This window comes from Echinops telfairi, unplaced genomic scaffold (assembly GCF_000313985.2).
Source record: "Echinops telfairi isolate 266 unplaced genomic scaffold, ASM31398v2 ScPeMD7_70;HRSCAF=299, whole genome shotgun sequence".
In the NCBI taxonomy this organism is placed as follows: domain Eukaryota; kingdom Metazoa; phylum Chordata; class Mammalia; order Afrosoricida; family Tenrecidae; genus Echinops; species Echinops telfairi.
The window spans coordinates 7,480,527-7,493,996 of NW_022103968.1; the positions used below are offsets into that span (position 1 = coordinate 7,480,527).

At 47.0% G+C, this 13,470-nt stretch overlaps 1 protein-coding gene across 1 annotated transcript in view; it reads right to left on the reverse strand.

Moving 5' to 3' along the window:
- ACADSB (acyl-CoA dehydrogenase short/branched chain) overlaps positions 1-13,470 on the reverse strand; it is a 52,981-nt gene that overhangs the window by 19,482 nt on the left and 20,029 nt on the right. The window contains exons 7-10 of the mRNA XM_045291392.1: positions 13,029-13,121; positions 10,024-10,113; positions 5,317-5,454; positions 4,048-4,153 (exon numbers count right to left, since the gene is read on the reverse strand). Coding sequence (XP_045147327.1) covers positions 4,048-4,153; positions 5,317-5,454; positions 10,024-10,113; positions 13,029-13,121 — 427 coding nt within the window. The remainder of the gene's footprint in view (positions 1-4,047; positions 4,154-5,316; positions 5,455-10,023; positions 10,114-13,028; positions 13,122-13,470) is intronic.

A 13,470-nucleotide genomic window follows, 5' to 3' on the forward strand; every position in this document is an offset into this window, starting at 1 on the left:
GGGTCAGAATGGACTCGATGGCTGAGAGTTTGTGTTTAAATGATGATCTATGCCCAGTGTCACCACCTCCCCTTATTGACCACCTCAGAAACCTATGTAGGGTCACTGTAAGTGTGCTATCAGCTTGTGCCTATCGGCTGTGATGAGTTGGATGTCGCTGGATGCTAGGCCACTGGTATTTCAAGTAACAGCAGGGTCACCTCTGGTGAACAGGTGTTGGTGGCACAACCACACTAAGACAGTCTAGCAAGCAGGAAGGGGCAGTCCACTTCTGCTGGATTAGCCTCTGAAAGTCGTATCAATAGCAGCACAACACTGTCTGGTATGGTACCAGAAATGGGCCCCCACGGTTGGAAGGCATGTAAATTACGACTGGGGCAAAGCTGCCTCCTCAAAGTAGCATCGACCTTCACGGAGTGGACGGTAAGTCTGGGGGACTCTTATTTGCTGATGGGGCTCAATGCAAATTGAGAAGAAACAGCTGTAAGCATCCAATAATAATTGGAATGTAGAAGGAAGTATAAATCTGGAAAACTGGAAGTCCTTAAAAACAAAATGGCATGCATAAAGGTCGATAGCCTAGCCATTAGTTCATTTCATGACCCATCTTGAAGTACAATGCTGTCTTTAATAGGGTAATCGCTAAACACCAACAAATGGGGCCAAGTTATTATGACTATTGCGGTGGTTACACAATTTCATGTCAACTTGATAAATAAGTGTAGGGGTGGAGTCTAGCCTGTCAATCAGGTCACAGACTGATGATGCCTCCTTATGGGCGTGGCCTTCTCAGGAGGATTCTGGAAACCTCCTCTCTCTCTGCCTTGTCTTCCTGCTGACAAGGCATGTGGAAACGTGCTGAGACCTGCTAGGAGCCCCTTCCTCTGCATCCCTTTCCTGCTGTTGAGACACTCAGCGAGCTGGAGGAGCCACCTGGAGAACTGCACCAGCGCTGAGATGCCTCCCCCACTCCTGGATCCACAAGACCTTGCACCCACAGGCTGGTGATCTTCCTGCATTTTGCATCATTGCATGTACTGTGTGAGTCTGAAGAAGGATTTATGGACTAGTATTGGACTTGTGGACTAATATCGGATTTATGGACATGATCTGAACTGGACTGGGGTGTTTTCTCAATATACACTTACTCTTTAATATAAAGCTCTTTCTTACATATATATATATGTGTGTATATATATATATATATGTCCTTGCATTTGATTCTCTAGTCAATCCAGTCTAACACAACTATTATTCAAATTTACACGCAAACCACAAGAGCCAATGATAAAAGAAATGGAAGAATTTACCAACTTCCTAAATCAGAAATTGATCAAACATGTAATTAAGATGAATCACTAATTATTAGTAATTAGAATGTGAAAGTTAGATTCAAAGAGGAAGGACTGATTAGTTGGAAAATATGGCCTTGGTGAAAGAACTGATGCTGGAGAATGCATGACAGAATCTTGCAAGTCCAACCACTTCTTCATTACAAATAGTTTGGGTTTTTTCAGCAACATTAGTGGTGACTATACACATGGACCTCACCAAATGAAATTACCTAGGTATCAAACTGACCACATCTGTCTAAAGTGTCAAGAGGGAAGCTTAGATCATCAGCCAAAAGGCCAGAGACGGAATGTGCAACAGGTCGTCAAGTTCTCAGATAGGCAAGTTCAGGCTGAAGCTACAGAAAATGAAGATAAGCCCACAAGAGCTGGCTATAACTTTGAGAGCATTCCACCTTGAGAGCACCACACCTGACTTTGAATCTCCAGGGTCTCTGCAGAACAGACTCGACAGGGTGGACACCAATGACGGAAATTGGATGAGTTGAGAGGGCATCGAGGGCAGGATAAATTAAGAAAGCAAAGGTCGTCAAAAAGACAAGGAAGACGGAAGAAAGGGTGGATGTCAGAAGAGTCTCCAATACTTGAATTGAGCAAATGGGAGAAATGACGAAGGAAAAATGCTGAACAGAAAGCTCCAAAGGCAGCTCGAGAAGACAAAGTGTTGAAAGGAAATATGCACAGGTCTGGAGTTCCAGAGCCACGAATGGAGGAGCAAGCTCAGCACTGCCATGCTGAGACCTGAAGGGAAAACATAAGCTTCGGAGTGCTATACTGATGCAAGGCACACAAAAAGTTGGTTGACATCCATCCATTTCAAGAGGCAGCATAAGAGCAAGAACCAAGGGTCCCGAAGGGAAGATTCAAAGCTGCACGGAAAGCATTAGCAAAAATCAAAGCTCCAGGAATGGATGGAATATCAATGGAAATGCTTCAACCAACTGGTGTGGCTCTGGAAAGACTCACTCATCTATGCCGGGAAATCTGAAGACAGCTTCCTGGCCAACTGACTGGAAGAGATCCGTATTTGTGCCCAATCCAAAGAAAGGTGACCGAAAGGAATGTGGAAATCATTGGACGATATCATGAATGACACACACAAGCACATTTCTGCTGAAGGTAAGTCAACCATGGTTGCATCAGTACATTGACAGGGGGCTGCCAGAAATTCAACCTCGACGCAGAAGAGGGTGGGGAACAAAGGTTACCACTGCTGATGCTGACTGGGTCTTGACCGAGAGCAGAGAACTCTAGAAAGATGTTTCCTGGTGTTTTATTGGCCACGCAAAGGCATTCCACGGTGTCGAATCATTACAGACCATGGATGACATCGCAAAGAATGAGCATTCCAGAACACTTCACTGTGCTCCCGTGGAACGGGTACATGGACCAAGAGGCAGTCATTTGCACAGAACAAGGGATCACGAGGCAGTTGTGTGAACAGAACAAGGGAATAAAGACTGCATGGTTTCAAACCAGGAAAGCTGTGTGTCCGATTGTGTCCTTTCACCGGACTTACTCAATCTGTATGTCAGGCAAACAATCCTAGAAGCTCAACTATAGGAAGAGACTGCGGCATCAGATTAGGAGGAAGGCTCATTAGTAACCTTCAATATGCAGAAGATTCAATCTTGTCTGCTGAAAGCAAAGAGGACTTGGAGCCCTGACTGATGAAAATGAAAGAATACAGTCTAGTATGGATCATAACTCAATGTCAAGAAGACAAAAATCCTCACAACAGGACCAATGAATAACATCATTAAAGAAGAAAACACTTAAGGTGTCAACCATTTTATTTTACTTGGGCCCACAATCAAAGCTCAAGGAAGCAGTGGTCAAATAATTGAAATTCATTAACTGAATCGCACCGGGAGTTTCTGCCCCACAAGACTGTGTAACAAGTCATCAAGGAAGGCGGCTCCAGCACGTGCACTTAATCACAGGCAGAAGCCAGCTCAGCAGCATCTCGGTTACCTGATGCTTTGGCTCAGTTTTGCCTAAAAGATGACCCATTGCCATTTGGTTCCTAGATTTCCAGAAGAGCTGAGGGTTTGGGTTCCAGAACTACCAACATCGTTGTTTAGAAACTGATTACGGCCCAGCGAGGCTGCTCTGGCTTGAGGGGTGGCGTTTCTGGCAGTGGGGGCAAAGACTCGGCCTGACAGTCTGGGAAACCCACAGGGGCAGTTCTACCCTGTCCTCCAGGGCCGCCACGTGCGAGTCAGCATCGACTCCGTGGCAGTGAGTTTGGTTTGGTTTGGTTCTCTGGGAGAGCCCTGGAACTCACGGGCTGAACTGGACACCTCGATTCTGAAACCAGAGCCCCGCCTCCCGGACTAGTCACAGCACCATCACAAAGAGAAACACTCTGAGTGGGAGTTAGAAAAACGGAGGTAGTTGGCTTTATAGCAGCTTTTAATAAAAGGCTTATGGGGGCACTCAAAAAGGTGTTTGACGTTTCCTGAAATATAAACCCACATTTTCGAAGGAAGAGAGAGAGAGAGAGTGTGTGTGTGTGTACGTGTGTAGTTTAGCCATTAGAAGAGAGCCAATAAACATGTATTCAAAAGGTTATGATTGCTTTTGCCTAGGTAGCCACAATATAGCAAACAAGGTAACAGCCAAAGACTGACAGGGGTAAACAACAAAATAAAATAGAATGTGGCGTGGGTTGGGGGTTGGGGGTGGAGAATACATTTACCTATCTTGGCATCTCGGAAGTATTTTTCTACAGGGTAGTCTTTGGTGTAGCCGACTCCGCCCATCCATTCGATACATTTACTGGTGGTTAATCCGGCCACCTACAGAAAAGAAGCCCAGAGTCACAGGTAGAAGCCACGGCAGGTGCAGCTGTGAGATGTTTTTGGAGAGGCGGATTGACTGGCACTGGGAAGCCTTGTCTACTGTGTCCCTTTCTCCTGACCCTGTTTGTAAAATATTCCATTAGTTCACAAAACCCCTATTTCTTCAAGGCAGCTAAGATATTGCTCAGCCTCATATCCTTGCTGACAAATTATCATTTACTCAACAAATATTGACCAGATGCCTTCTTATGCCCACAGGGTGTACAATGGTGGGCAGTGGGAGGGTCTCTTGGCCATTCGGAGACCCAGGCATTAAACCAGCAGTCACCAAGGTGACACAGGACACAGGGCAGAGAGAGTACCTTGCCAGGGCAGCTGGCAGGACTTAGATGGGAAGTATTTGAATATATGAACCTCATTGTCTTCACATCATTTTCCATGGCATTTCCCACCCCACCTTGAAGTCCTGGGTTTGATGCCAATTTCAAGCTCAAGTGCATGGTTTGGGGTTAAATTGTTCCCCTCCCCCCCACTCCACTCCCCACCAAATTGTGAGTTTTGAATCCCAGCTTCTCTGCCTGGGGTTGTGATCCCATGTGGGGCCGAGTCGTCGTCTTCATGTTAACGGAGGATGGATCTTGAGTCCAACCTCTTGAGATATAAAAGAGATTAAACTTGCAAGTGAGAGAAGCAGACCTGGGGGAAGGTGGACGGACGCCAGGCACATGGAGATCTCCAAGGCCCCCGGAAAGAGGAGCTGCTGAGAGCTGACACACGCACAGGGAGAGCCTTCCCCTGGAGCAGGCACCCTGGATTAGAGCTGCCCGCCTTCTGACTAGTGAGAAAGTAGGCCTGCTTGTTAAAGACATCCCCCTGGGGTCTTTGTGCTGCAGCAGCCATGGAGGATGGAGACACTCACCCTGGGTTTACGACAGCTGCTCGACTTAACCTGGGCTACTGGTTCTCCACCTAAGGCCCGGTGAAATCATCTGACGCACAGAACCAGGGCCACACTCTATGACTGCTTTACTTTTGATGAGAGAATTATCCGAGGAGCTGGGAAGTTCATGGGAATTTAAGGCAAACTCTCAACCAACTCCCAGTAATAATTCCACATCTGGAAAACAATTAGGCTCGCAGTATAGATTTTTCATCTTTACCTCTGATGCATAGTACTTGGCCATAGATGCTTCTTTTATGAATGGCCTTCCAGCTTCGACGAGTCTGGCCGAGTTGTAGGTCAGCAATCTGGCAGCTTCCAGCTGGGTGGCCACATGAGCCACTTGGTGTTGGAGACCCTGTAATATTCGGGCCCAAGTGAGACCTGGGATTTCTGAAGACCCAGCCTCCAGAGTCCGGCTGGCCTGACTACAGAACACAGAAACCTGCAAGCTCTGAAATCTGCAATTGAAAGTGAAAGATGACACGACAGGTTGCCGTGAGATCCTCTTTCCACAGAACATTTCCAAAGTTCATGCAATTCTTCACACTAGTCAAGATTTACATAATTAATGAACACAGTTGGGTTTTAAAATGTGGCTGTTGTAGTTAATAATTATTCCCCAACCCTGAACTTCAACTAAACTTAAGCATGTCTGCTCTTCTTTAACTTGAACTGAGGCAAACAGCGATGCTGCAGGAGGCTGGAAGGGACCCAGAGCTGTCAGCTACAAAGGAATGAAGGAATATTTCACGCACTGATTTTTTTTCCCTTCAAGTGATATTATCAAAGTGGTTCTACTGCAATATGATGAACAGGAACCAATATCTTTGAGATTATAGACAACAGAATAACTTTTTAAAAGAGTGCTCTATAGAACTGACTACCACCTTGAAATGTGAACGAGGTGAGTAGGCATATGCTAAACATCAGTCCATGGAAGAATGAGAACACGAATCCTGGTGTTATCTTTAGTAACAATTTCCTAGAAATACAAGGCATAACTAGCTGCTCTTTACAAATGGGAACATGTTCATTGCATGTACACGCAGAAACTTGAATGAGTTTAGGTGTTTGCTGCTCATCTTCTCAGCAACAAAAATGCACCATGCAACGGTTTCTGCATGTACAGTGACCGAGTACATGCAACAGTTTCTGCATGTACAGTGACGCCGAGTACATGCAACGGTTTCTGCATGTACAGTGACGTCGAGTACAGCCCTCGAGTTGTAGAACCAATCTCACAGCCTTTTCTGAGATGTTGTCTGTCCCTTAACATGGACTCACTGCTCCTTATGGCCCCTAGCTCAGCGGTTCTCAACCTGTGAGTTGCGGCCCCTTTGGGGGTCAAATGAACCTTTCACAGGGGTCGCCTAAGACTATTGGAAAACATTTCTGATGGTCTTAGGAACCGAGACAGCCCTCCTCTATCCGTCTCCAGGCAGGTCCGCCCACATGCAGCTATGCCCACATATCAGTACCCGGCGTTAAGACTGTTACCCATGCTACACCATGCTTTGAGATAAAATTTCATTTATTTGTCATTAGAAATAAATACTTCACAATATAATTATATACTGTTTTTGTGATGAATCACTATGCTTTCATTATGTTCAATTTGTAACAATGAAAATACATCCTGCCTATCAGATATTTACATGATGATTCATAACAGTAACAAAATGACAGTTATGAAGTAATAGTAACGAAAATAATTCTATGGTTGGGGGTCATCACACATGAGGCACTGTATGAAAGGGTCACAGTGCTAGGAAGGTTGAGAACCACTGTCCTACCTCATCTGTGGTTCATGTTACTGTCAACTTGAGCCTGTACAGTTCTTAAAACAAGCATAATCCTCAAGGGACACTTAAAAAAAAACTATAAGGTAAACTATTGTTTTGTTTTAAATTCAGGGAATATTTTTGCCTTAAGGCTAAAGATGATCTCAGGGCAATACTTTCAGGGGCACCTCCAGTTTTCATGGTTCCACAATGTCTAGACTCCATGAGATTTTGAAATTTGTTCTGAATTTTCCCCCTTTTGATCGGCATTCCTCTACAAAATCTTTCCGTGGTGGTAGCTAAGCACTAGCCAGTCCTTCTGGGCTCACAGAAAAGGAGGCAGCTGTCCAGGGAAGCAATTAGCCACCATGCCATTTCCTCCTTCCCCCCCTTTGCCCGTTGCTCTAGGCGGACAGAGAGCAATAGTTGTGGCCCGATGACACCAGACAACTTTCAGGACCCTACGCACTAAGCACAGAACCACGAGGTGGAACAGATGCCCAGAACATGCTTGTATGTCAACTGTTTTCTTGTATATATTACCAAGAACCAACAAAAGAACTAATTAAACTTTAAAACAGAATACATTATTTTTAAAAAGGAACGATTTCTCATGCCTGACAACCTGAAAATCTGTTGTGCACCTACTAAGGCAGGGAGGTGTCCCCCTGGACAATCCCGTCAGAGTTCCCTGAGCTCATGATTCGCAGTCCACGGGAGAAACGGAAGTAATGGTAACACTGTGTGAGAAAGGTTAGGAGGCGATGACTGCTCAATGGTCTCTAAAAAAAAAATTGGATAAACTGGAGAAAAAGTGTTTGCAATACCCAACAGTATTTTTTTCTGCAATATTTCCTGCGGACAAAGGGCTACGTCACACACATGCTGAAGGTTAGGAAACGTAACTGTAAGCTTAGCATCCATCAGCCACTACCAAGTTTATGTGTCAAACAAGTATTTGTACCTGTGTGACTTGGTTTTTCACGTGATGACATCTTTTGAGGAAAAGAAACTTAGTAGTCAAGTTCACCCATCTTATCATCCTTTAAGATTTTTTTTTTTTTGCATTTTATGTACAAATTTTTCCATGAGGTCCTAAAGTTTTGCTTCTTACTTTGAAAGTTTTGCTTCTTTAACACACCTGAAGTCTAGTCTATGTTCTGTGTATGGCATAAGGTAGAGATCCACTTCCATTGTTTCCACCAAGCTGCAGGGTCATCTTTATCGGATCCCAACTCCCCTCTTCCCCACCCCACCCCCAGCCCCATGGTGGGTGCCTCCATCACAGTATCTGTTCCTGTGCACAATCACTGTTTAGAACTTGCTTTCTGCTTGCTCTGTGAGATTCTGATGAATGTTGACATGTGCAATCAGCTCAATTAAACCCATGAGTGCCACCATTTACTGACCACAGTGACTGGAATGGGGACCCTGGCAGGCAACAGAGCGACTGTGGCTCAGTCCCCCTACGAGTACTCTCTCGCCTGTGGGTACCGTTTCCCCAGCGGCATGCCTACACAGGCAGGGCCTGGCAGGAGCACACGCTCACTGGAGGACCAGAGAGAAGACACAGACGACGGAGCGCCAGCCACCACGTCTCCACGCAGACGAAAACCATGCACTCTGGGAAAGACTCCGCCTAAATGTGTCGAGTTGACAGTGCTGCTTTTCTAAAGACCAGAGTTTAAAAAGTCTAAAAATTACTCAGGACATGAAGCCCCAAGACCCAATGCCATCAAGTTAGGGGTCACTAAGAGTCAGAGCCTGTCCAGGAGATGGCCTCACCTTTCTTCTACGGAGCGGCTGGGGGATTTGAACCCCTGACCTTGCCCACAGGCATTATTAAGAATGTCTAACATTCTATCTCTCAGTGCACCTGGCCACTTCCCGTCCACATGAGGAAGCCCCCCGCCCAATCATCTTCCGAGTCGCCACTGTGGCAGCAGGCTGGGGCTGTGTAATGTGAAGGAAACTCACATTCTGGTACCTCTCTAGCACATGACCTCAGGATCGAAACCACCACGGCCTCAACTTCCTGTGTGTGTAGCGGGCTGCAGCCCCGGGTGTGGTGGTGCTGGCCCAGCCACCAGGCTCTCCTTCTGGGCCTGGAACTGACTGGGCCTGCCCCTGGCCTTGCGCCTTTCTGCTGGAGGGTGCCCGCGGGCGCCTCTCCATGACAACTCGCCCTGGGACAGCAAAGCAGCGGGGGTGTGATCGGAAACTGTACTGCTCGAGGGAGATCTCCTGTTAGGCACCTAGTCTGGAATTTTAGGTGGTGTGCTGGAAGCATGGTTGCTAGACAGCCCCACACCGGTCTTTCCCAAGATGCTCTCTGAGGGCATCTCGTTTGCACGCAGTGCGGCAGCTACACTAAGGCAGGGCCAGAGGATCACCACAGCAGTTCCTCCTCACTGAGGGTGGTTAGAGCCCGTCAATAGTCGTGCGGTGAGATGTGAACCACAGGTTAGCTGTTCAAAACCACCAGCCGTGCCACTGGAGAGAGAGGAGGCTATCTGCTAGCCCAAACACTGACAGCCTCAGAAACCCAAAAGGGAGTTCTGGTCTGCATAGAGTCCCTAGGAATCAGAAGTAACTCAATGGCATTTGAGTTGTTTTGTTTTTTTTGCGTTTAGTTTAGTTTTTTGTTTTAAACAGAGTGAGACTGTCTCACGTGCTCCGGACATGTTATCGAAGTGACCAGCCCCTGGCAAAGGGCATCGTGCACGGCACAGTAGAGAGGCAGTGAAAAAGAAGGCCCCCCGTGGGCCAGGCTGACAAAGTAGCTGCAGCAGTGACCACTGGCTGGGCCGGCGCAGGGCCAGGCTGTGTCTCCCTCTGTTGGACAGAGGGTCGCCAGGAGCTGGAAGGGCTGCACCACCCAAGAACCCGGGTTTGAATCCAGACCTCAGACCCCGGGACTCAGAACGCAGTAAAGAAAGGGCTGGCATGTTCAGGTCGTCCTGAGTCCCACCCCAGCTGTCCTCGGGGGGCCACTTGGGTTTTCCTTGTGAAGGTCAGGGTGTTCACAAGTTCGGTTCCTGAGACCTCTTCCCTACCCTCCTTCCATGAAAACCCTTGGAGAGGACTCTCACTGGCTGTATGCATCGCTCTCCTCTGACAGGGAGTTGGGGAGCAGGACGCACCTGAAAATCAAATATCCTCTTGCCAAACTGCACCCGCTCTTTCATATATGGAACAGTGTAGTCAAAACATCCCTGGGCCAGTCCCAGCATCTGTTGAAGAAAAAAAGTAGAAAAGAGAGACCTCAGGACCACTGATTGCGCTACCGGTTCATGCTTTGATTACTCGAGTGGTGAGTGGTCAGCTCCCTTTTACTGGCAAATGGATTCATGGGGCAGGAGAGACGTTGGGGGACTGAGAGGGTGAGGTGTGGCTTACACCCTTCCCCCGAGCCCGAGCCCGAGTGACCAGCAGACCGGGACCACTCGTCTCGTCCATGCCTGCGAAGAGGGAAGGCTTCTGGTGTGGGGAGCTCAGGGAGCCTGGCCACTTTCTGGAAGCTTCTCCCTTTAAGCACTGGCTCTCCAGGCAGGAGGTGAGCCACAAAAGTTTAGCTCAGACACTGGCTTTGAAGATAGTAGAGTCACCCCCTCCAGTCCTTGCAGAAGTCAAATGTGGAAGGTCACTGCTTAACTTTCTTGTGTCCTGCCCGTTTTGCATATGACCAGGATTAATAAGGCCGGCAGTGGAAAGGGCATCAGAACATAAAAGAGTGCTTCCCAGAATTGTCCAGGGGACTTAATAAAAACCACCAGCATCTACAGCTGAAGGACGGCCCCAGAACTGTGGGGGTGGGGAGCGGCGGCCGGAGCATCAGCATTTTGACCACGCCCCAGGTCACAGAGCTCTGCTGACAGACAGCACTCCAGCATCTTGTGGAAACATTCATTCACTCGCGGGAAGGATGGGGCCGGATATGGCAACAATTTAAGCCGAACTGTCTGGCTGCTGCCGAGTCTCAGAATGGGTGAGTCATGCGTCGAGATGGTTTCTAAAACTTCAACATTATGCAGCTATTAAATCACTATCCAATTCTGTCAAACTGTCAGTTTTAGAAAAAGGCGGGGGAAAGTCAATAATTAAAGCTTGTGGGGGGAAAAAAAAAAAGCTTGTGGGGGAGGGAAGGGAGGAAATGCCCCCAAATTTATCAATATTTCATTATGATAGTCATTCACATGTCCCCTGAGTCTTTATTTTGAGAGGCACCCCGGTGGGAGAGGGGTTTACATGTTGGGCTGCTCACGGCAAGACCAACAGATCAGAACCACCAGCCACTCCATGGGAGAGAGGAGGCTCTCTGCTCCGGTAAAGAGGTACCGTCTCAGGAACCCAGAGAGGCAGTTCTATAGGGTCACTGTGAGTCGGAATCAACTCAACGGCAGAGAGATAGAGCGTTTTATTTCGGAGACTTTGAACTTTCTGGAGAACAGAATGTCATGTCAAACCCAAAGGGGACAAACAACTCAAACCAAAATCACACGGAATCACAGAGGCAGCGGACCTGACTGTGAGAGGAGATGCCGCCATCACACCCTTCCAACATCACACGCTGCAGTGACGCCAAGATTGGCTGTCCCTGGCCGGTCACCTCAGTAGAATACCCGCAGCACAGACACTGAGATGCCACATTTTCTGACTGCGGGGCTCCCGGGAGGGATGCTCTAGCTCATTCTTCTATGGGCGTGCTTCAGAAAGTGTGTTGGGCGACAGGACTGAAAGTTGACGGGATGTTCCCACCAACTTTTCGAAGCCTCCTCATGGATGTCTCTTCTTCTATCAACCCGGGTGTAACTACCTGACCTTAACGTTTAATTCGGTTATGCGATAACGGCAGCGTCGCTATGCCGGGACATCTGTATTAGTCCTGTGTCTGGGGACAATCCGATTAAGAGCGACGTGGTGATGTTTCGCTGGACAAAGGCGAAGGCCAGGAGCCGGCACAGCAGTGTTCTTGAATGACAGTGTGGAAGCGCATGGGAACGCTGGCCTGGGTAGGGATGAAGCCCACATGCAGATTCATTCATTCACCACCTAACGTTCCAATAGCTAATGCATGGAGCACCTGCCACGGGCTTCACGTGGGACGCGCCCTCATGCACAGCGAGCACAGATGGCCTGGTGGGTAATGGCCGAGCCTGGGAGGGGAGTGGCCTGGCTGCCTGCCAGAGAGCATGCAAAGCCCATGATGGCGGACGAGTTAGGGGAAAACGTAACACCTTTTTATTTGAGCTCCCTGTGAAGCCAATTTTAAAGTTGTTTCTGTTTTTATCATTTTCTGCTTTCTTTTCTATTGAGGTTTTGCTGTTTTAGCTGGTTGTTGTCATTGTCTTGTTTGCTTCCTGTTTGTGTTTCGCCTGGTTTTCTGTCTATGAAATACAGGATGGGTACATCTATCGAAAGTAACCAGATTAATAATCACCTAGGGACACGGCAGGGGAGGATGGCGGGAAGTGGTGAGCTGACAACAACGAGCCCGTGAAGAACATGTTCTGAAAGAGATTGGGGTGATGACTGAACAACTCTTCTTAAGACGATTAAGTTGTAAAAAAAAAAAAAAAGATCTTATTCACTTCTGAATCCAGAAGGTAACTGACATCACTTAATATCAAAGTGGAATACACATAATAAGGGCAAATTTGGTTATAAAAACTGAAATTAAATGATACTTATTTAATTCCCACTATGTTATTTAGTGGACCACAAGGAATTGGCCTGGTTTTTATTCAAAAAACACGAAGCAACAGATATTTCAGGATCTCTGGATTAGAGATCCTTCCTACATGGAATATACACTATTTCTTCTTAATTTAAAACTCTTCTCAGAGCGAATTTCATGCTTGGAAAAGTTGAGGTTTTAAAGAGTGATGCACTGAATTTTATAACATCTTAGAAGTTCAATAAAGGTCCTGGATTAATGCTTTAACGTTCTCAAAGCAGAAAAATGTTATTACGAAGCCACTGTTTGGTTCTCCGGACACATAAAATTGAGCAAATCGAATTGGAAAGAGATTACTAACAGAAGCTAGTGGATCACATTCCGTAAGGAGAGAGCGCCATCTTGTGCCCAGAAGCACTGGTTGTTTTCCTGGGTTGTTTTCATTGGTTCCAGCTGTGCCCTCTGACTCACCTGTGCAGCGATGCCCACTCTGCCCTCATTAAGGCTCCCTATGGCGTACTTGTAGCCGTGGCCGACCTGTCCCAAGACACTGGTTTCTGGAACCTGAAAATGGAAAGGTGCAGTTACTGCTCAACTTACCGTATACACTCGAGTGTGAGCCGAGTTTTTCCAGCCTGTTGTTTATGCTGAAAGAGCCCCCCAGTTTTTTGTGGTAAAATTAGGTGCCTCGGCTTACACTCGAGTATATATGGTACTAATCCACATTGGTGGTACATTTTTAAAAGCACACCGGTTTCCAAAGTCGGGGGAGCATGGAATGGAAAGATAATGAACCATGCACAACTGTTTATGATATGTTTAAACCATTTAACTATCTATGTGAGTCATATGTCAATGCAACTTAAACTCTGTTACATTAAAAAGACATTTTTCTTTTTTTGTTTGTTTAGGG